The sequence below is a fragment of the Pimephales promelas genome, chromosome 9, assembly GCF_988280905.1.
Source record: "Pimephales promelas chromosome 9, fPimPro1.hap1.1, whole genome shotgun sequence".
Lineage (NCBI taxonomy): Eukaryota > Metazoa > Chordata > Actinopteri > Cypriniformes > Leuciscidae > Pimephales > Pimephales promelas.
Window position 1 is genome coordinate 20,693,547 of NC_142777.1, and position 25,052 is coordinate 20,718,598.

Here is a 25,052-nt window from a genome sequence, read left to right on the forward strand (position 1 = left end):
GCTAACCAGCCAAACATTGATCCTTGACCTTTTTAAAAAAATTATCATTGGTGTAACCTAAAGTAGTCAGGTTGAGTCAACCAATAATATTTTTGTCTTCAGTAAAATGCACAAAGCTAATTTTTAGCAATCCTGGCAAAACAGAAAGATGGTTATTACTAAACTCAATGTATTCCTTTTTGGCAAAAATTTCCATCGATTGTATTTCACAAGTAATGGTTCCTTTTTATTGCCAATGTCTTGTGGAAAGGATTTAATCAAGCATCTTTTCATTCATGTGTGGAGGTGGGGATGGTCTCATCACCTCTTGAATCCCTCCTCTGAGAATCAGCCTGAGATTAAAATATTTCATCATAATATAATCCCAAATAATAACTATATATATATATATATATATATATATATATATATATATATATAAATTCTCAGATGGGGGTGGCTACTTTATGGCTCATCATTTATCATCGTATTTAATCTGTTCAAGTTCATTAAGATGAAGGCTATGGGAAAGAGATGCCATGAAAAAGAGGTGGTAGGGGTTCTCAAAGACAGCCTGTTCCCTCGTCAAGCTCGTACAGAGACATGCGTAATTACTTAAGCTTTCACCGATTTAAAGACACCTCTCTGAATGTCCAGAAATAACCATCCGTGGGCACGTAAACAGGTCAATGAAAACAATCTCCGGTTTGCTCTGAAATAGCATCACATGATTCTGTTTAAAGTATGCATTGCAAATGGATGAATCGCATTGTGACGCGCTGATGTATACAAATGTGCATTAAGTGTTTCTAGGGTAGAGAGAGTAAAAAAAAAAAGAATTGTCAAAGCTCATTGTGTGATGTGCTGGAATTTGGAAAGCTTGAATAGCAGCGAACAGGATGTATATCAGTATGTGTTAAGACCACCAGTGGTATCATTCCAAAAATGAACGGATATTTTGTCTCTATGGAAGGTGTCCGCCAGCAAAATCACTGAGGTTTTATTATTCCTGGGACTGGGTTAATGCTGAAATAGTATTTCATTGAAGTAATTGATCATCCATAAGGCGTGATGGCACATATTCATGTGACCATAATTGTCTTGTAATGTCAGTGTTAAGGAAGCCACTGAACACAAGGACTCAACATGAGTTTGAGTCATGCTGAAGTATTTTCCAGATCATGTTTCCTTCCCTCCTTTCCCATTGCTTCATTGTCCTAAATAAAAAGAAAATGCAGAAATGGCAAATGACATAAAAAAGAATGCACACCAATGAATTGTTTACAAAAACCAATAAACATGCAATGAAACTGTAAATAGGGGTTATTTTAATTACATGTTGATTTTTAAAGCAGCTGAGCTACTGCTGCTTTTTCAGTGTAATGTACTGAAAAAAATGAAAATTAATAGCGTCCCTGTCCCTAAAGCTGTTTAATTTTGCTTTTAAAGGCACAATATGTAGTTTTTTTTCCCACCACAATAGGGCGCGGTTTCAAACAATAACAAGCTGCATGACGGGACTTGCTGTCAAGCTGATGGATCTAATAATTTTTATGGATGAGTGCAAACATTCATGTATTTTAAGTTGAGAGCTAACTTACTGAAAACTATCTCCTTGAGAGCTAACTTACTCCTATTTAAACTTATTAAGTTGGCTTGAGGAAGTTTAAACAGTGCTGTAGAGCATCCAAACCAGTAGCACTACCATTTTTGCAGCGCCAAAAGCGGACCTTTCACTGATGTAATGACGCAATGACGTGCTCTTACTAGCCTGTTCCATTTACGTGTTCTCCCAATGCTAAAGAGGAGCCTCGTCTAGCCTCTGAAGGAAATGACTTGGAAGGACCCGTCTTGCCAAGCGAATATCCTTGACATTGAGAAAAACCTTCAAACAACTCGGCTCAGACACTCAAACTGTTTTGATCTTTACTAACTGATCGAACTTGCGGTTTTCCTAAAAACGATTGACTTAACATTGCGGAATGTTCAGATTGTCAAAAATTCAAATCTAAACACCTTGAAGCCCTAGACTCAATCAAACTGCCATTCTATATCCTATATGAGCCATTGAGACTACCAATTTACTCACTCTCAAATTGCTACACATCTCTATAACTATTTTTTTTTTTCTGTTGAACACAAAAGAACATATTTTTCAAAACATTTTTTTTGTCTATACAATGAAAGTCAATTTAGTCTAATGTTGTTTTGGACCTAATTGATTTCATTAATCATACAGAATGACATAAGAGTGGGTAAATAGTGATTAACATTTTAGGGCTATCCCTTTAAGAGCTTGTCAGATAATCTTTGTGAAGTCAATAGGGTTTGGTTAAAAACATTGTTCAATATAGCTTTCTTTGTGTTCAGCTGAAAAAAGAAATTCATACAGGTTCGGAACAACTTTAGGGAGAGCAAATGATGACAGAACTATCCTTAAAAATCTGTTGTGGAAAGACATTTGCTTTCAAATATATTGGAGAAATTCTTTTTTCACATTATTTGCCCTGCAATGGCTATCTGACAACTTAAAGGGTACATATCATTCCTTTTTACAAATAAATCATACAATTGTGGTCTATATAAAGCGAAATTGCTATGCTTGGGTCTGAATTCCTCATTATTATAGCTCCAAAGGCCCCTTTTATACCCTTTTTCTGATGTGCGTCTGTGAGCAACTCGTTTTGGAGCGACCTCTTTAAATAAAAAGGAGGTGTGTCATACCCCGCCCGCTCTCCAGGTTGCTGAGTTCACACTCAGTTCAACTCCACCCCGTTCGGCCATTTTTGTAGTTTGATTAGAGATAAACGATTATAAGTAGTCAAAGAACATTTTTTTTTCACACTTTAAAAAAATTTCAACAACGGAAGACTTGTTCTTCAAGCCTTACATGTGCGAGTCAGAGCGAGCGAGTTGAAAAAGAAGACGAAGAACCTGCAGAACAACTTCTTCATATGGATGTAGTATTGTGTTATAAGTGAAAAGCATCAGAAAACACAGCAGCTAAATGACCATTGATGAAACTCAAGAACAATAATACTGCAAACGTGTAAGGTTACTTCAAAACAAAAACAAAGAAAGACAAAGGTACTGCTAAACCATGACCACCATGTGTTTTAAGAAAGTAAACTACTTTATTTTTATTAACAATATTTACAGCATATTGAAATGCTCTGTTCGTCGTCTCCAAAGATAGAAGGAATTTACCCCTCATTCAGACGAAGTCGATCGGCAAACCCTTCTTTATACTGGCAGAGGTTGTAGAAGTTGGAATCCTTGAAGTGCTTCAGGTCACTACATCCAACAACCGAACTTTTGACTTGCCCTCTCGTATCGTAACTTCTATATCCTTGAGCTTTGACTACAAAATTGGAGCGAGAAATAAAAATGGCGGATTGCTCGAAGTGTTGGGCCGGTAGTCAATGTCCTTATTTGTCAGTTCCGCTGCAAATACTGTGACGTAATTGTTCAAAATACATCATAGAGTACAGAAAAATCTGAACAGGTTGAAAAATATGACCAAAACAGATTATAAAGATATAAATGAAGCACCTGTAGAGAATAATTTCAACTTTTTTGTATTTATAAACACTCCAGATATAAAACAAAATCCATTTAAGGGCTAAAAGTGGATTTAGCATGATATGTACCCTTTAAGGTTACCAAGAAATAACTATACTTAAGTACAATAAACAAAGTATAGAGTATTATTTTGCAGTGCATTATTTGATTATAATGTAAAAATAACTATATATATATATATATATATATATACTGTATGTATATATATACTGTACTGTATATATATATATATATATATATTAGGGCTGTGCAAAAGTTAATTGCGATTAATCGCATCCAAAATAAAAGTCTGTGTTTACATAGTATATTTGTGTGCGCTGTATATAATTATTTTGTATATATAAATAGACACACATGCATGTATATGTTTAAGAAAATGTGTTATTCCTATATAAAATATTTATATTTATATAATATAGATTATGTATTTATTTATATATACAGAATTCAAGCGCAAATAATTCTTAAATATATACATGCATGCATAGGTATTTATATATACAAAATAATTATATACAGCACACTCAAATATATTATGTAAAACAGACTTTTATTTTGGATGTGATTAATCGCAATTAACTTTTGCACAGCCCTAATATATATATAAAGATCATAAAATAACATTGTTGAGCTCTTATCAGTTTTAAGGGCTATTAATCTGCTCACTTGGCACCTTGTTTTTCATGTATGACAGTGCATTGGTTTGTTGCATTTCATGTTTATTTGGTTTTTGTTTATAGCGTACTTTCTATGTTTTCATACCGAATCTACTTTTACTCGGTTGTTGTTTGTCATTAAAGGAGATGGCTTGCTTTTGATCCGATCTGCAGCATCATTTGAACTCTCTGGGAAGAACATCTTCGCAGTGCAGAGTGAGACGATAATTTTTTTGTACTCTCTTCTGAAGTTCTGGTTCAGCAGTCCGTAGACTATGGCATTAAGGCAGCTGTTGAAATAGGCCATAAAATAACTGGATACAAAAAACCACTCCGGGATGAGAGGCGCAACCCGCCCGGGGTCTATGGCGACCGCCAAGCCGATGAAATTGAGAGGGGCCCAGCAGACGGCAAAAAGAACAAACACCACAAACATGGTGATGAAGTTCCTTATGTCGTGCGGCGTGAGTTTTGGCCGAAACTCGGGTTTGACGCGTCTCCTCACCTGGATTACCAAGATCCAGATCCGCAGGTAGCAGTACGTCACAATCATGATTGGAAGAAAGAAATGGAAGAAAACCACAGAGATGGTGTACGCTGAGCTGGCCGACTGCGCAAATGTACATGAGTAGACCCTGGGGTCGTACTGCAGGGAGCCTACGTAGAAGTTTGGCACTATAGCGACCACGGTAAGTATCCAGATGAGAACGACGTAACAAAGAGAGTTCTTGTCGCTGTATAGCTTGTCATACTTGAGGCTGTGACAGATATAGCAGTAGCGATTGATGGCAATGCCAGTTATGTTAAATATTGATCCAATCACGCTCAGTCCCATCAGGAATCCACTGATCTGGCAGTGGACGAATCCCAAGTTCCATCCATTGTGGAAAATGGAGACCAGCACGAGAGGATAAGGATAGACTGCTACCACCAGGTCAGCTACTGCCAAGCTCACCACAAATATGTTCCCTGCAAAACAATGACAGTGGAAAGGAGATAAATGCAATTATGCACACAAAGTGGCATTGTAAAAATGAGAAAAACATTTAAGCAAACCAGTTTATTAAAACTCCCTAAATGCAATTTATTAGGTTATTGAATAACATGTTGAGGGCCAATACAATATTGTAGATCCTTTTAATAGATGGGAAATAAAGAGGTTTCATATGACTGCCATGTGTTCACCATTTCATATTCTGCACAAGTTTTTTGTATGACGACTTTCAACAACAAACATTTGGCGCTTTTCGAGATGGATGCCAGTATACCATTCTTGTGAAGGACTACAGCTCGCTCAGGGCGGGGATGTGTTAAAACACTGCTGTCAATCAACAATTGTGGGAGGGGCATTCGATAGTGTGACGTCAAATGGCTCAATTTGAGGCAGAGAAAAACAAACAAGGAAATTAAAACAAAAACAGAGGATAGATTTTTATCATTATGATGGTTGTGTACAGGCACTACCAACACACATTTCAGTAAAATTAACTTAAAAGTGCATTTACCTTAATATGAACCCTTTAATTATAAATCATACAAACATATAAATGTTTTTAAATATTTATTAAGCACAAATAGCCTTCATAATATAACATGAATAAAGAACAAACATCTGGAAATAGTATATTTAAAACCAGTGACGGGATGGAGTCTCATCAGCTAGGGTCTATGTAAAGTATGTTGTTCATGGAAGAAGGAGGCAGGGACCAGCGGACGTTCAAACACTTTAATCCAAAATTAACAATTAGTAAAATAGTAAATTAGTAAAAGACATACACACACAAAACATAACATAAACCAGTCCAGGCTTGCTCCTCTCTCGTCCTTCACTGTCGTCGCACACACCTTTTATGCTTCCAAAGCTCCTCCGTGAGAGATACGAGACCGCTGCAGCGTGCAATGACGTGCTCTCCTAACATGGAGCCCAAAAGTTCTATAAGGTCTTCATTGGAAAGCTATACGTATCATGTGACAATGACAGATGCAACCCAAATCCTTTTAATAGTAAAAGCAGCTGACAGGCTTAGGAAAGATATGAATCAATTACATGCATTAAGACTTCCTCACCTTGAACACACAGTGTACACATCTTTATAATTATTTTATAAAATCATACCTTTTCAAAGTATCAAATATTTTCTTTAAAATATTTTAAAAAATTATTTTTTTATTTAATTATTTTTTTTTGTTTGAAAGAAAGAAAGAGAAAGAAAGAAAGTTCACCAAATAATCAGGCAACTATCCATTTAATTGAACAACAAGAAGCTTGTTATATTACAGGGAAGAACGAATTTTAAAGTGTCAACAAGTGTACAAGTCTATTCATTCTGTAAATTTCTATATTCATTCTATACTCATTTCATTTCACTTAAAAAGAAAAGGTCAATGAAGGCATTTAGGTTTGAATCAATTAAACTAAACTGACTTCCAGTTCAGATGCTGAAGACTGAACTCGCACATTGGCATTTTTATCTCATATTTGTGAGAACATGCTGGGCAAATCTTGTAACCCTGAAGAATTGCCAAATAAACACATTCATGATTTAGCAAATTTAGCTCAATGTTAAGAGGACTCATCAGAGCAGAAGATCGTTCCAGAACATTCCTGTGGCTTCTCTTTTTTTCAACGGTTGTTTTTCAAAAGTTTTAAGTGAACTGAGGACAACTAACAGACTAAAGGGAAATACGAAGCAAGATCTGGAAAGCCCAGCAGGGGCCCTGTAGCATGGACACAAATCTCACTGCATAAGTCATCTTTTGCTAGACATCATGTGAAACATCATTATTTTGAGTGCACAACTGCAACAAGCCAAATTTATCTATGTTCTTGATGCAATATGATTACTGATTAACTTGATGATTACCTGGAGAGAGATAAATGTTTGGGACTGTCAAGGACTAAATGTCAAGGACTCTGATGAAGATGTAGTTGTACATCGAAACGTTAGTCAATTGTTGTACCTCTAATAAATTTGCTACTAAGAAGATTTGTGCACCGGTGTTTCTCCCGTTCTGTTTGATCTTGTCCTGCCCTGGTTGCACCGGATCGTTTGGCATTTTTCAGAAGCGCAGTAAGCCTTCCTTTTTTATTAGAGATAAATGTTTGTTTTATATTAAAAAAAAAATGCTAAGTATCTGATCCATTCTCGATTTCTAGGGAAAATTAATTGTTTAATTAAAGGTTTTGTAAATAGAGTCTAGCATGCTTTGCCATGTCAGTGAGATGGCATGCTGTAGGCTCAAATCAGAATATTTGTCATTAAGCACACATCAAACCGCTAGGAGTTTTGGCAAAACTGTCAACATGATGTCATTAATATTCATAAATTTTGCATGTCAGGAAAACAAAATACAATATTAAAAATGTATAATATAAAAATATATATAGTATAAATCATAATATAACTGTCACGGATACACCTAGCGACACACCCCAACCAGTATCAACTCAGCACACCTGAATACTGATTACTCACCACCTGCACCGCTCACAAGATCATTGCCGTTGTCCTGATGATTTGTGCTGCCTTGTCGAAAAATGCCACCGTGGTGCGAATTGATCACAGTAAATGTTGATTAATATTATATGAAATACAATTATAATACAATTCTAAGTCATGAGTAGCTACTGTACAGTATACAGTAGACTACTATTTTTATTTTTTAAATGTTGTGAAAAGTAAAAATTATCATCAAATATTCATCTTTGACTTGCACATCTTTCCTTATTAACACATCTTTCCTTAATAACTGAAACTTTCAGTTATTCTTGTTCAGCTGGCTTACCGTACAAATATTCATATGGTAGTTAGCATTTTTTAAAGGGAAATTACATTATGAAACACATGAAAATTGACCTTTTGTCTGCACATGCGCATAACTAGTAAGTAGCAAATCTCTGGATAGCATGAATTGACAGAACACCGTATCCTCCGAAGCCCCTCGGGGCGCTGCCATACATGCTGCCACCGCACCCCAATCGCTTATGTATACCTCTGCATACATCGCTGCCAATGCAGCCTCAGCACCACACACACTGCTCTAGGAAACCTTCACTGAATTCCATCACGCACTTCACAACCTCAGACATGCCTCATTAAGTACCATGGCCAAACTTGCTTCATAGGAGGAGTGCAAAGGGTTTCTTCTGCAATGCAAGCTTTATATGGAGGTAAATACTACTCAATTGATTTCTGAAAAAGCCTAAATTGCTTTCATAATTTCCCTGCTGGATGCTCTATGGACATGCGTTGAAATTGTCTCAAGCCTTTTGGGATTCCAATGCTCCTGCTTTACTGTCATTCAATGGTTTCATTGAACATTTTCGCACTGAAGTTTCAGATGATTGATGTGAACAGCAGATGGAATGAGATCGCATTGAGGACTGCCTATCGTCAAGGGCTCAACTCTGAAATCTGCTTACAACTGGTCATCTACGAGGATTCAATTGGAATTGAGAAACTCATCCAGCGCTTTATACTCATAGGACAGCTTGCTTAAACAACTTCCTTTCATACTCCTCTCGCCAGTCCTTGCCCATAAGCCCTCCAGTACCAGAACCCATGGAAATAGATGCTGTACATCTACTCAAGATACCTCCCAGTTCGTGCAAGGATGTGCAGCATGCGCCATGGCCGAAGTACCCCGACGTCTGCCTGAAGGTAAACTCATGCCACTAACCATTCCGAACTGACCATGGTCTCACATTGCTGTGGACTTTGTGACCGATCTACTCCCCGCTGCACTGTATCTTGCTCTCTCATTGGCTGTCGGTAATCGCCGATGTAGTTTTCAGTCAGAACACTTTTCACACAGCAGGATTTTGAATCGCCGACAGGTCCAGATATTTAGCATGCCAAATATCTCACGGGTGTCGGCGACTCATCTGCGATTCTCTCAGGTTGCGTCTTTGCTCATTCACACTGCGTGTTTGTTACTCGTGTGAACGAGCGCCGATTTGCCTGTGATGTCGGGCATTTGTCTGCGATTTCTCAAAACCTGTCGGCGAGCCCAAATCGTGCAGTCTGAACTCGATATAAGCTGATCTCTCTCTCTCTCTCTCTCAAGACAGCTGAAATGCTGTTTACTGAGATTTTTCTGCATTTCGGAATTCCAGAAGACATCATATCGGATCGGGGAACACAGTTCATATCGAGAGTATGTAGACCGAGATCGTTCTTCAAGCTACAGGGAGTCTCGGTGAGCCTGACGTCGGGTGAGCCTGACTGTCATGGATACACCTAGTGACATACCCCAGCCAGCATCAATGCAGCATATCACACTCATCATCTCCTGAATACTGTTTACTTACCACCTGCACTGCATCACAAACTCACCACGCTGCACACAGGATTTAAGCTTCAGTCTCTCCATTGTTCTCTGTCCGGTCTTGTCTATTGGTGCGTGTGACTCACCCGGTTCCTCGTGCTTCTCTGGTTCCAGGATTCCAGTGTATTTCAAGATTCTAGTATACTCAAGTTTATCACTAACCACTCTCCAGTGTGTATTTCTAAGCTGCCATTTTGTGCGGGAGTGATTCTTCAGTCTTATTCTCAGTGTTCTTCTGTGCATCTACGGACCTACTGTAGTATCTCTTCTCTGCATTCAAGTTTATTTAAGTCCGCTCTCAGTTCATGTGTCTTCGGATCGGTATTCCTATTCAAATGTCTACGTATCTGCACTCAAATTCAAAATGCATTCGTGCCTGCCTTCAAGCCCTGATTTATCATATCTACCTCTGAATTCAAAGTATTCAAGAGATTGTTTGTTGCAGTTATTCCCTGTTGATCTCAAAGCCATCTGTAAGATTGGATATTGCAACAGGTGTATAGAGTCTGTTAACTGTATTCCTTGTGTCCTCATCTTTTTAGTTGTGTGACAACAATCATAATCTTGTCTCTGTAAAAATTAGAATGTATCGACCTTCGACTGCAAACATGAATGCAGCACTGATCCATGACCATGTGTCTCTGAATGCTGAGCCATTCTACTGTAGCATATGAGGCATAACAGTCCTTACAAACAACACTTCTCCCAGGAGAGTTTGTATGAGCCACTAATAGCATCTAGGCTGCAGGGCAAACCTTTGGTCATGATTTTTCCACACCACCTCACATACAATGGGAGAAATTCACGACCAGATTCACTAGATCCTCTGAGAGCAAAGCAATGCAAAGAGGATTTTTCACTCTATTAACTCCTATACATCCAACTGTTTATGCGACTGCTTTTTTTTCTTTCTGCTATTCACTATAATATGCACTAGATTTATTGTTTAAATTTACCTTAAGTTCTTGCATCACCACACTTTACTATTTGAGCTACATGAAAGTAAGCAAAAATAGCAATCACAGCATAGTTTCTTGAATTGAAAGTCTTCAATCAGGAACCTGTACAGGTATGCATTAAACAATTTTTTTAGTTTGTTTTCTTGGTTACGGATTAGTCTCATTTTCCTCTTAACATTTTTAAATTAAAACTTAAAATTGACAAAAAAAAAAGCTGACTCGTGCCTTTTCTTTTGCATTTAATATTTAATACAATAAATCTTACAATAAAGCCTATGCACTGCACATGGAGTATGTGTGAAACGGGCGTAAGGACCACTATATTATTAAATATTTGCTCTGTCCCTGCAACTAAAAAAAAGTACCTGCATGGTAGAAGCAGTCTAGAGTGATTCCAATGCCAAAAAAGCAGAATGTACAGATATTAGATGACTTTAGATCTCTGCGCTCAAAGCTGCAGTCCGTAGCTTTTCCTCTTTGTCGGCATCTCTTTTCGAAATCTGCAATTGGAGTTATTCGCGGAATTATCATCTTTACGTGGGTTGTAAATCGCATGAAACAGCGCGGAAGAACACTGTGTTTTGAGGCGAGTGCTGCTGTCAATCACCACGCTGTGTGGATACTGTCATACAGAATCACAGATTTATTTTTTGAAAGTTTGACCAACATAAGAATAATCCCCGGAAAATGTCTTCTGAACAAGTAAGTAACATCCATTTCGTTCTGATCAACTAAGGGGGAAAAGCATTAATCACCACGACGATAAGCGTCGTTAAATAAGTTAAATCTAAGGTAAGTTAAATCTAACGACGATAAGCGTCGTTAGATTTAATCAACACGATTTACAGCAACCGTGCAAATTATAGCCTACTTTGTTCTCAAATTGTTCATGTTAACAACATCAGCATTGCGTGACTAATGTTAAATTTAATGTGTTTTATGGTTACCTGTGTAGTTCAGAATTCATATTCTCTATAATAGCAAAATGAGAAAGGCAAAACAAAGGAAACTCCATAACTGTGTGAATTAAGAAAACGTATTGTTACCCGATTGAACTATTGAAATGTCTTGTTCAGCAGAAAAAAACAGTCTCTTCTTCCGTTTTGAAACCCTTCAAAACATGGAGTTAACACACTTTTCAAAAGCCCCGCCGATGTTTAAATCCTTGTGTTCGCATGAGACGGTTTCTTTCTCTTTCTCTAGACACCTTAAATCCGAAGTACGAAGTCTTTTGGGTTTAATAACTGCTGAATCTCCAGTTGGCACTGATGATTGTTGTTTGGATCTTTCTGGATGCGATGAGCTTAATTGTGTGAAGTGTTGCGAGAAAAGCCTATACATCTTTACCTCTCTCCTCTCCTTCTTTGTGTTCCACTGGGTACAGTACCACTGGAATTAAAATCATTATTACAAGCTATAACCGTTTTGAATCTAGCTATGACATTTTGACCACTGGCAGAATATGTTTTTTTTTTTTTTAATAATTATTTTGGATTATTTTTAACTTAAAAAAGGTTACGGACAGCAGCTTTAAAGGTGCTCTAAGCGATGTCACACGTTTTTTAGGCCCAAACATTTTTTGTCACATACAGCAAACATCTCCTCACTATCCGCTAGCTGCCTGTCCCCTAAACGTGTGTAAAAAAACGCAGTCTATGCAGACAACCCAGGCTCCACAAATGGCAACAAAAACAAACTGCAGCAACCCGCTCCACGAAACATAACAAAATATTCCAGCCAATAACTGACAAGAACACCCTGGGGATGGGGTTTGGGGAGTCAATATAGATGAGGAGGAGGGAGGGTCTATCTAGCCTCCATTTTGTTTGAAAATACTCTAAACGTCAACAAGAAGTCACGTCACCTGACATTGCTTATAGCACCTTTAAGAGAGAAATTATGCAAAGGATTTAGAGGTGTAGAGGATGCAGTAGCAACTCTCTTAAATTTTGTATTTCTGCTTTCAACACCATTCAACCACATACTTTCGTTACTCATTAAAAAAATTGGGTTGGATTTTAATCTTGTAGGATGTATTTGTATTTTAAAGTATAAAATGACAGTTTTTCTGAATGGCTGGTATCATCTACAGTCACCTCAAGGATGTGTCCTCACTACTTTATTATTTATCTTGTACACAAATGACTGTAAGAGTAGTAATAGGAATATCATTAAATCTGCTGATTGATTCTGTAATTGTTAGCCTATTGAGTGAGGAGCATTACATGCATGGTCCTGTTGATGATTTTATTGTCTGGTGTCAGAATGCTTTTTTTTTTTTTACTTAATGTTCTGAAAACTAAGGAGATGACTATTGACTTTAGCTCAAGGAGGGAATCTATTCAGGATAAGCAAATATGTAATGGAGCGGGTATTCAGAGTGTTGAACAGTACAAGCATTTGGGTACTGTCTTAGATAACAAATTGACCTTTTCTCCAAATACTGATGCTTTGTGTTAGAGGGGGCAGCAAATATTGTATTGTTTGCGGAAACTAAGGTCATTTAATGCGGATAAAACATTGATGTATATATCATGTTCAACACATTCTATATTGAGTCACTTTTATCCTTATCCTTTTCATTGCTGTGCTGGTTCAATTCTCTAAATGTGCAAAATAAGAATTGTATTGAGCATATTTTTAGAGAAGTATTATGAGTTCCATCTCCTTCCTTCTGGCAGTTGGTATAGAACTCCGTGTAGTAAAACAAATGGTTTTTAAAAAAGCATTTATTAAGCATTTATATTTGAAAAAAAAGCATGTATTAAGCATTTCTATTATTTAAGTTTTTAAACCTAAAGTTAATTAATTTTTAGTATGATTTTTATTTTTTGTTTGTTTTTTTTTTGTTTTTTTGTAGTGTGTGTGACTTTCTTATATGCTTGCATGCTGCGTACAAATTGCCTTTGGGAAATTAATAAAGATGAACTGCATAGATGATATAAAAAAATGGATGACTACACCTTGCCACTGTTGCCCATCTACATCTAATGAATCTTTGTAATGTAATCTAATTGTAAAATATCTTAAAAAAAAATATTTTACCAATGACAGCCATTCAAAAGCAGCCAAGTATTCAATATTGAATTCAATTATTTATTTATTTTGCCAGATCATGATTTGTTTTAGTTGGGCTCTATATATTTTTTCTCATCACAACTCAGGTTAGTCACTACAATGAAGTCAGTCAATCAGAGTTGTCATATGACATTTGCAGTTTGGGTGATTCAGAATCTTTTAAATGCAAAACAACAAGGAATTTAACAGGAATTGCAGCCAACATTGTAGGTCTCTGTGACATCATGCACTCTGATTGTAACAGTTTATCAGAACCTAGAAGTCTTCAGATACATATTTATCTTTTAAAGCAGAGACCATCAGTAACAGGTCTCTTTGCTTATAATAAAGCAAACTAAATCAAATAAACATGAGAAAATGTTGCTTCATAGTGTAGGTGGACAAGAGACATATTTAACTTTGCAGTGGAAAAGCCAAGGGTATGTGTACTATTACAGTAAGTTATAATTTTGCTAAGATAAATACATTCACTTATCTTGCCAATTTGTTGCACTGCATACTGTCATGGGTGGTGTATGCAGAGGAAGACGAGAAGTTGAAATTGATCGAAAAAGTCAATTAAGTCCTTCTCATCCGCACTCTGGAGCTCCCAGTTCATAATGTGGTCGGTTCTTCTGTCACGGGTGGGGTGTGCAGAGGAAGACTTTCCAAATTCAATAAACTTTACTTACAACTATTCCAAACTCGGGTACAAGGATGACAGGCACAAGGTTTACACACACACACTGTAACTAGTGATGTTACATATGACTCTGAAGCTTCAAAGTGCATATTGAAAATGCTACGCAATTTCTATTCTATTTCTATTTTGTATTGGTTTCCCAGAGTCACGTGATCGATGACAAATGAAACCTCGCTTTCTGTCCAATCACGTGTGCATTTCACTTTGGGTGACAGCAGGTTCGAACACCAGGGTCTTACTTAACAAGTCCTTGTTGGCTCGGTCTGGTTGATGGGTTTGTGAGAAGAGTGCTGTACTTTGAAAGTTCATCAATACATTACATTTAAATAACCAAAACTACAGTACTTTTTTGTTGTTGTTGTGTCTTTTTGTTTTTGTAAAATCTTTACACTTTTGGTGTTTTTTTAGGTATTATTATTGTTATTTGGATATAGGATAGGCTTAGGGTTGAGGGGATAGGGTGTTGGTGTTTAGTGAAGAGTTTGTTTGGCAACAGACAAAGAAAAAAGGAAGACTTCCCCTATCTGGGAATATTTTGAACTGATAGCTTCCAATGTATGCAGCCTATGCATTTCTAAAAATAGAAGAAGAAAAAAAAATATTATTAAAAAAATTATTTTGGCCTATTTTATAATTGTTGACCGTTGGTGTTACTTATGTTCAGTCAATTTACATGTAGTCATTTTTGGATGACTACAAAGGTGGAAACCTTTGTCTTCTGTTGGACAGTGCCGTAGACAAGCTCAAATGCCACTTCTGATGCAATCATAGAAGTGAATAAATACCTTACAGAGACAAACATACAAAGAGCTGAAGATCTACTTGAATACTGCAAATGCAGAAACATGTCTACCCTGTCTATAATTGTACCCTTTCCTCCTCTGGGTCATGTGAAAGAGTGTTCTCCAAGGCTGGGGAAGTACTGTCTAAGAGGAAAAATAGACCCTGTGAAACAGCTTTTATTTCTTTATAAAAATAATGAAAAACTTAATTACCTTTCTGTCATTCCTACAGTTACATAAGCACTTTCACTGCCAAGTGTCATAAGGACATTTAATAACAGATGATCCTACCACACAATGTCCTTATTCATTGTGTATGTGTGTGTGTGTGTAGAGAGAGAGAGAGATAGGCAGGCCTACTTTAGATCTTATTGAATCATATAAACCCATTTTATATTTTATTGTCACTTTATTAGGTAAAGGAATTTATTTAATGGACAAATCAAACATGTAATGCTTTTATTTGTACACATAACATTGAAACTATGGAGTGTGTTGTGGTTGCTCCATCTGAGAGCTTCTTACACAAGCTCCTGGTTGCTTTATTTTAAATAAGCACCAGATGGTGCTGTTCTTGACACTTGCAAAGCTTTAAATATGTTCCCTTACAGTCAGGGGAAAGCCTCATTGCTCCATGAGGCTTCATATCCCCATCCCAAGTTGTAACATTAACAAGAACTGACCAATACTAACTGAACAGAAGGAAACTAAACACAGATAGTAATTAACAGAAACAGGTGGAACAGATGACGACAATGACTAAACACAGATGATGATGATGATGAGGATAAGCAGGCGTATAGACAAGAGGGATGCTAGGAAGTGTAGAGAAGAGGCGGAGAAAAGACAGACTGTGACACATACTATATAATGTATGTACAGAAGTATAACATGATATAAAAGCATATAACATTATGTTGTATTTGCCCTTAATTTATTAAGAGTCAAATACAACAAAAGACAAAAACATTGATAAGCAGTTGCTCTTTATCATATAACTGAAAAAAATAAGTCAGCTCTCATTTCAAATGACAATGTTGGGTATTTGGTTTTAAGCCAAGAAAGCATAGTTCTGGAAACAAAGGATTTGGGGTCCCGTAGGTACGGTATCAGTTATACTGTATTTATTCAATATCCCTTTAATGAAGCCTTTCCACATAAGTAACCAGATATTAAAGAAAATACTTTCACACTGATGGTCAAATTCTGGAATACTGGCTTCTAATTAGTTAATGCTGGGTGTGGCATGTTTTAATTGTACCCTTGGCAAAATAAACGTTGATATAATTTTGTCACTCCGACTGAGTACAGCAATAAAGAGAAGCTCCACTAACCTTGAGTTCACAGAAATATTATGCTTAAATCAATATTTTATTGCTGTGGGATCCTGGAGGGCAGTTTCAAATGATACTGGAGTCTTTAAACAGAACTCATCACTCATGTCCTTAATACAACTAAAGACAAGCAGAGTGGAAAAAGACAGAGGAAAAAGTACTGAAGCATTAACAGAACATAACCATATTTACTTCCATAAGAGAAACAATATTTAACCATAAGAGAAACAACTGACAAGAAAAAAAAATAATTGAAAAAATATAGAGCCACAGCATTTATTCATAAAGATCATTCCTCACTTCATCTCTGTAGATAATGAGACCATTATGACGCCCAATCAGGGGGTTATGTGACATTTGGTATTTAGTCATCTGCCACCGACCACCGTCAAACCCAAATATAAAGGATCATAGTCCAGCCTTGCAGAAATACTGAACAAACCAATTCAAAGCCTGAACATCAGTATGAGTGAGTGAGGATACTGCTTTGTGCATTAACACATATTTCTATGTAAATTATGTTAATTTGGGCAATTACTCCACACACTAATATTTTGTTTGACTCTCTAGCAGTACAATATATAATTAAAGCTGCAAGCAGCAATGAAAGGGCCCTCGTACCCTATTTCTATTTGGCTTTAGAAAAACAAAGCACGGTTGGGCAATGTGCTTTTAAGTAGGTAGATATAGGAGTATGTCAAAGTCAGTTACAAAAATGTCCTTTTTTATGGGGATAATAGCCTCCATTTTTCTCCATTAAAAAAAAAAAATAGTATGACCATATAACAGCAGATGAGAGCTAGTGGATCTTCAAAGGAGTCAGTCTGTAAGTGAGCATCAATACAGTGTATCAGCAATTTTCCATTGATTGCCCAGGCATCGAAACCAGCCCAAGGGCAGCCCGAGGGCCAAGGCAGGCAGACAGGGGCGGAGCTACCATATTTAACAGCTCTGGGAGCTACATGGTCTCAGCCTCACGGCCCCAGACTGGAGAAAATAAATTTAATAAAAAACAAACAAACTCCTGAACAGAAACTGTCTAAAGGAAGCTGAAATGTATGCATTATTATTTTTTTAATTAAGTAATTTGTCACTTACGCTACAAGTCCCGTATTAGCAACATGTTGGGTCACGCCCCTATCAACAGTGCAACACATTACGCGCCCCCTGAACCCCCATAATAAAGATGGCTCTGCGGAGGTGGATGACTTCTCATTTTAGACACACGCACTCACACACACACACACCGCTCAAGGGATAGAAAGTCCTCGGGACTTGGTACCGCATAACACGCAAGACGCAACTTGTCAACAAGGCAAAGTCCACCATTCTCCACTTCTCGCAATGTTTGTGGCACACACTATAGTTTAGATCATAGACTGTTTAGATTTGTCCGTGGTTGATGGCAAACCAACCGGCCAGAGCCAAAGTCTAGCCCTGGCAGCATCGCAGGGAAACATTCAACCCACTTGGACTTTTGCACCATGAAAACAAACACTTGCGTCCCATGATTCCCTCTCTCATCTACTACGCAATATCACAGTTTTACATGTCTGTCATTGGACAGATCCACATGGTGTCATGAATAATTAAGAGACAGCGTCTTCTCATAGGATATGAAAACTAAGTCTCATTAATAATTATGAGACACTGATGAGTCATCAACACACTCACAGTGCATGGCCACGTCACAGCCAGTGACGTGGACACGATGAAGGTTACACATATCTCTGTTAAAATCTCAGAAAATTTGGTTTGGGGTTTCATGACCCTTTGGAGACTAGCAGCTAACCACTGTAACTAATAGGTAAACAATGCGTAAAATCCATTTTCCGAACGTATGCTAAGTGACGCTATTACGTCCGGTGTAGCCTACTGTAGCTACTTCCATTGTTACACCTTTTTATTTTCACAATATGGAAAGAGGAAATAAAACATAGTTTGTTAAGAGAATGACTCAAAATGTAATTAACTGGGCTAATTAAAGTCCTCTTTTATTTTTTGAGTTATTTTGATCCATTCCACATCTCCCACGTGTTTTATAGCAAGGCGGGATGTGTTGCAAAGATGCTGCAATATATCGGGAGACATGTGGGTCAACAACAACAACCTCTATTTATAAAGCACTTTTAACACAATAAAATTGATCCAAAGTGCTGTACACAGTTCATAGCAGGACTACACTATTAAAAAAATAAAAAATAATAAAGACAACAACAACAAATTACAGGTTTCCAAAAGATAAAAAAATAAAAACATGTTTTCAAAGTAGATTTAAAAATGTCTAATGAAGGAGCAGACCTCACATGATACGGGAGAGCATTCCAAAGCTTGGGTCCAGCCACAGAAAAGGCCCGATCACCCTTTGATTTGTAGCGACATCATGACGCATTTAAAAGCAAGTGACTTGAAGATCTAAGTGCCCTAGCAGGACAGTATGGCACAATAAGATCACAAATATACCTTGGTGCCTGAAAATGCCATATAAATAAACATCAGGATCTTAAAATCAACTCTAAACTTAATGGGAAGCCAGTGAAGGTATGCTAAAACAAGCGAAATGATCCCTCTTATTAGACCCAGTCAACAGTCTTGCAGCTGCATTTTGAACAATTTGTAATCTAGATGAAGAAGATTGAGGAAGGCCACAGTAAAGAGAACTGCAATAGTCTAATCAAAATGTTATAAATGCATGAATTGCGACTTCTAAATCTTTGCGTGAAAGAAGGTTCTTAAATGGAAAAAGCTTTCTCTAATAACAGCACTAATTTGTTTATCAAAAATTAATGAAGAGTCAAAGGTCACTCCAAAGTTTTTGATTTGCTTGCGTACATTTGTCGAAAGAGGACCTAACTGGGCTTTCAGAGCAGGAGAGGAATCTGCTGGACATCTCATTTTATCCTCATTTAGCTGCAGAAAATTATTTGTCATCCACCTCTTTATATCATTCCAATAACACATGGATTGAAGCATTGGCGTCAAGTCTTACTGGAAGGTAAAACTGAGAATCGTCTGCATAACAGTGATTTGAGATGTTGTACTTCTGAAAAATGAGGGCCAAGGGTAGCATATACTGTAAAAGGGAAAATAATAAAGGTCCCAAAATAGATCCCTGGGGCACACCAAACAAAACAGGCGCAGATGATGAGGAACAATTTCCTAAATTTTCAGAAAAAGTCCTCTTTTTGAGGTAGGAAACAAACCATTTTAAAACTGTTGCCTTGACACCTACCATATATTCTAGCCGTTCAAGAAGAATGTTGTGGTCAGCGCTCAGGTCCAACAAAACCAGCACAACACAAGAGCCTGAATCCAGAGCAAGCAAGATATCATTTGTAACTCTCAACAGAGCTGACTCGGTGATATGTAATTATCTAAAACTAGATTGGAACATATCCAAAATATTAGAAGAATTAAAAAAACTGAAGCTGTGAGAACTACTTTCTCTAAAAGCTTAGAGATAAAGGGCAGTTTAGAGATCGGTCGATAGTTACTGCACATCCCTGGATCAAGTTGAGGTTTTTTCAACATAGGTTGCACACTGGCATGTTTAAAATTAGCTGGAACGACACCTTCAGCTAAAGAGCTGTTTATGACGGCTGTTACCATAGGACTAATGGTAGAAAAAACATCCTTAAAAAGATGAGCCAGGATAATATCTAAATTAGAACCAGAACACTTCATAGTAGGGATTATATCCCTATCCCTACTACTACTAGTTGGAGAGACAGGTCTAAAGACAGACAACTCATAGGGCAGGGCAGTTGCAAGTGGCATGGTTCAGAGTGTACAATGGAGCTTCTAATATCATCCATCTTTTGAGTGAAATGCTTTAAAAAATCTTCACAAAGCTCAAAAGAAGCCTCATATTCAATAGTTTTAAATAGTTTAAAATAGAGTCAATCGTATTAAACTGGATATTTGGTCGCTTTGCTTTGTCAGAAATTAATTGAGAAAAGAAATTAGATTTTGCCTCCTTTACATCAGTTTGGTAGTTTAACAGACTTCATTTTAAAATGTCAAATGAAACCTGTAGCCTATCTTTTTTCCATGTTCGCTCCGCTTTCGACACTCTTGTCTGAAAGCGCGGGTGACATCATTTAGCCATGACTGGCCAGCAACCTTCCTCTTTTTATGCTTAAGAGGAGCAACAGCATCCATTGATAAAATATCTCAGCCAAGCATTCAGTGTCCATTTCATTCAGAAAATTATTATTAAAATGTTCAGAAAAATGTTGACCCAAATTGCTGAGGTGCCAAGGCACCAAGTCCCTGTGATCGCACAACAGATCTCACGAGTGAGCTATTATCAGCCAGTCATTGAGATAGTTGAGAATGTGAACGCCAAGTTCTCTCATGGGAACATTGGCCGCCTCCATGACTTTCGCGAAGATGCGGGGTGACCGGGCCAACCCGAAGGGTAGGACCTTGTACTTATATGCCCGACCCTCGACTGCAAACCAAAAACACAGTCTGTGTGGAGGAAGAATTGAGACATGAAAGTACACGTCCTTCAGGTCGATAGCTGCAAACCAATCCTGGGGACAGATGCATTCGAAGATGAGCCAGCGGAACGGCCTCGGAAGTGCTACCCAGGCTTCGAGAGACCGTACCAACGAGCCGACCCATACCACCAGCGTACCTGCGCGTAGGGGCAGTGAGGTAAAAGGTAGGGACCGGACTCCGGAGGCATTGCTGTGGCAAAGAGAGGGGTCTGGGTGTGCGGCGCAACACTTACCTGCTTCCACCGGAGGGCGAGCAGCAGGGAAGGCCCATCTTTCTCTGGGGCGTTCCGCTTCTGGTTGTCCCGAGGTGAAGGAAGGAGGGAAACGAGGAGCGAGGCCCAGGGGCGTCGGGTCCTGGTTTCCGTACCTCCTTGGGGACCACAATTGAGCACCGACCTGGACTGCCAGTCTCGACCGTGAGTGAGCCAGAGGGAGTGGAAACTGCTCTTTCATTGAGAAAGTGGGTATGGCCAGCGGCGGAACACAAACTATGAATTGCAATTATAATGAAATGCAATTATATGCATTTCATTCATTCGGAAAAAGAAGATTCTGCACCCAACCCTCCTCCGTGGAAAAGATGTGTGGAGAGGCACCCTCCCAACAAGCAGTCACCACGTCCTCTGGGTCGCCCGTCTCAGGGTTGCTTATCTCTCCTCTTGCTGGGGGGCTTCAACAAACTCTGAGCGGGCTGTGCGCCTCTCTTGCGGCCTGCACCCTGTTGCTGCTTAGCTGGCTGCTGCTTTGGCTGGGCAGGGGTGGAGGCGGCGGCGGTGGCAGGAGGGCACCCGGAGGGCACCCTCGGCGATGAGCAGCCGGTGGGGACGGGGCAGCCACACACTGTCTACAGAGCATGATGTGCTTGATCACCTCTGACTACTTCTGAGCGGTGCAGAACTGTTGGGCATAGCTCTCCACTGCATCGCCGCAGAGGCCACCCTGGGATATGGGGAACTTTAGGAACCTGTTCTTGTCCGACTCCTACATATCCGCGAGGGTGATCCATAGGTGTCGCTCCTGGACCACAAGAGTGGACATCGCCCGACCCAGGGAACGTGTGGTGACTTTCGTCGCCCATGGGGTCAGGTCAGTCGCCATACGCAGCTCTTGGAGCACCCCGGGTCGGTACCACTCCCCTGCATGTCACAGAGCACCTGGACCTGGAGGAGCGCCATGGCATGCAGGGCAGAAGCAGCTTCTCCACATGCACTGTAAGCCTTCCCATTCAGACCAGAAGAGAACTTACTTGCGCGGGAGGGGAGCAAACGGATACTCCGCCAGGAGGACGCAGTCTTGGGACACAGCAGAATCGCCACAGACCGTTCCACTGGGGGGATGCCTTTGTATCCCTTCATACCGCCTCCCATTGCCAAAACTGGTATTGGTACGACACCTGTCGGGCCGTGGCTAGTAATTTAGCATGCTAATTCAGGTTGATATCTCTGCAGCACTATAACTTGTCATTTTTTAATGACATCATCGCCCTTATTTCTTTTTATAACTCATTTTTGGGTTATTTTTACCTCAATGCTTACACATGGCACCTTTAAATAAAAAAAAATGTATTGTGAAATATTTTTATTGATTTGAATGTCAGTAGTACTTATGTAGGATAAAAATAAAAATTAATTCTATATCAAAATTATGAAATCTAATTTATATTTAGTACAAATAAAAAATAATTAGTGTATTGATTAGCTTGATTTTTGATGCAATAATGCACAGTAATACACAATTACAGTACCATGTAGTTACTGTAAAAGTGAAATACATTATGGTACTATAAATCTTATTTAAAAAAAAAAACAGTGTATGTATGCACTTTGATTGAGACTTTTATATGTTTGAAAATATTTAAAGTATCACTAAATTCTCTGTCCTCAATCCAGCCTGCTGAGAGGGCCCTTCCTCCGCTCACACAGCCTCTGTGAATAATTGGTAGAGGAGAGTTCCTCTTGAATGAACAATGAACTTTATCTAATAAGACCGCCTTGGGCTCATAAGCAAAGTCAGTGCTAAAGAACAGTAGTTAGAGATGAGAGACGCATAGAGAAGAAGGGCTCTGTTACACTGTCCGAGACCTTGAAAAATTTAAAAAGGGAACCAAGTGCCCATATGGGGTTATTATAGCTCAACTGGTTGTGCATGATGCCCACAATGCAAAGGTCATGTTTTGATTCCTGTGTGAGTGTATACCTTGAAATTTAGAGGTATTGAGATACATCATGCATATACTGTAGTATAGCATATCATAGCTAGCTCTCAAGTAGTGTTTCATTGGCAGTTCTATGATGTGCACTGGCTGTGTTGAAAGGAGGCTTACCTCCAGCAGGGAATGGTTGGTCTGAATAATCTAAACAGACAGTTGTGCCACAGCAGATAGAGTCTTTGAGTTTGAGTATCTTAAATAAAATAGACCACAATGGGGAGTAGCAGAACCACTTTGTTTTAGCACAGAAGAACAATGAAGAGAGAATGTGTGCGTGCTCATGTGACCGCGCATAGCCTATATGTTTTTTTTTAAATCACTGTAACTTTGTACTGTATATGTGGTGGAATAATTGCTAATTGAATAGTCACACTAGGTCAGTGTTCTTAAAAATGGGCCATGTGAGGTCCTCTCATGGTGAGGAACATAATGAAGCACACATCGTGGGAGGCTAATGGAACAATTACTGGGTTAATTTGACCCACTTATAAAAGATTATAGTGCACTGTACTCAGTACAGGAGAAAAACTAAAATAAACATGTTATTAAATGCAGAAATAAAATGTATTATTAAAGTTTTTCTCAATCGCTTTGGCACATTTTTCAGTCTTAACATTCTCTAAGTGCAATTGTCACAACTGATTGCTGGAACATCAGAACTCTATTGCATGTCTTCAAAATGTCGTAACTTACCCAACCCGATCTCACGACCAAGTCGTACGAATTCGACGAATGATTAAAAAGTGGCTAATTCGTAACAATTCATACGACCTCACTCGTATGAATTAATACGATTTTGCTAAATCGTACATATTTTACGAATTGGCCAATTCGTATGAATTCGTACGAATGACCTACCCCTTACCCCGCCCCTAAACCTAACCATCACGTGGGTTTAGACAAATCGTATGAATTAGTACGAGTGAGGTTGTAGGAATTAGTACGAATTAGCCACTTTTTAATCATGCGTCGAATTCGTACGAATTGGTCGTGAGATAGTGTTGAACTTACCCAAAACTTTTATGCTTCAAATTCAAAATCTAGTTATTGTTTCAGTAAATTGGCCAATGGCACCAAAATAAAAAAGTGTTTTTGTCATTGTGCGAGTCACACCGATTAAAATGTTTAAATGTGGAAATATAAAATTTCATGTTTTTGGCCACTGAATCCGACGTCTCTGAGGAACCGGGTTGTAAAGTGTGCCACAAATCCTCGACAACCCACTCTACCGGATAAACCTGGACTCTCAATCCTCGCTGTTCTGCTTCAGTGGCCAGATGCCACTAGGGATGGGCATGATTAATCGACGATCGATATTGCTCATTAAGGATTTTGTCGATCACGTTAATTTGTTATCGATTATCATTAAACTAATGCTGCTGCGTCACGTAGTGTGACTGGAAAGTGAACGTGTTCCCAGGGCTGGTAATGTTAGCGCGGAGGTAGGCTACCTGTGCATCCTGGCAACGTCAGTCCCCTCATCAGAGCGGTGTTTTCAGCGGCTGGACTGAAGCATTTGTTTACGTTTGACGCGTCCATGCGAGCGGGAAGGTGCGCACGGCAAAAATTACATCTTTGCCGTATTCGGTGTTTCACAGTCAGGCGAGCGCGTCGAGTATAATAAACACCTCGTCCGTTTGGGGAGGTACACGTGGAGTCTGCAGAGACTCGCGCTGAAGAGCCAGGCGAAAGTATAAACAAGGCTTGACGGTCACGATGCAGGTTGTGGTCACGTCTGACCCCAGATCATATCATCAACATGCTTATCTTTCGCAACAAAAATCAGTAGACTGGAGCAGAAGTTGTATGTGAGTTATTTTTTATGAAGCTTTAAGTAGCCTAGCCTAATTGATTGTTAGGTAGGCTAATCTCTCTCACCCTTTCTCGACTCATGCCTTGGATAGTCTTCAAATTTAGCCTAACCGAATGCCCAGTTTAACTGCCACAAGTTGATCATC

At 38.7% G+C, this 25,052-nt stretch overlaps 1 protein-coding gene across 2 annotated transcripts in view; it reads right to left on the reverse strand.

Annotated features, from left to right (window-relative positions):
• Positions 1-409: 409 nt before the first annotated feature.
• Positions 410-25,052, reverse strand: part of mtnr1ab (melatonin receptor 1A b) — a 30,431-nt gene continuing 5,788 nt past the window's right edge. The window contains exons 2-3 of one of the 2 annotated variants that reach the window (XM_039648481.2): positions 4,324-5,186; positions 410-1,196 (exon numbers count right to left, since the gene is read on the reverse strand). In XM_039648481.2, the coding sequence (XP_039504415.1) occupies positions 1,137-1,196; positions 4,324-5,186 (923 nt within the window). In that variant the 3' untranslated portion in view covers positions 410-1,136. Of the gene's footprint in view, positions 1,197-4,162; positions 5,187-25,052 lie in introns of those variants that run through there. The other variant, XM_089134837.1, reaches the window with a different exon arrangement.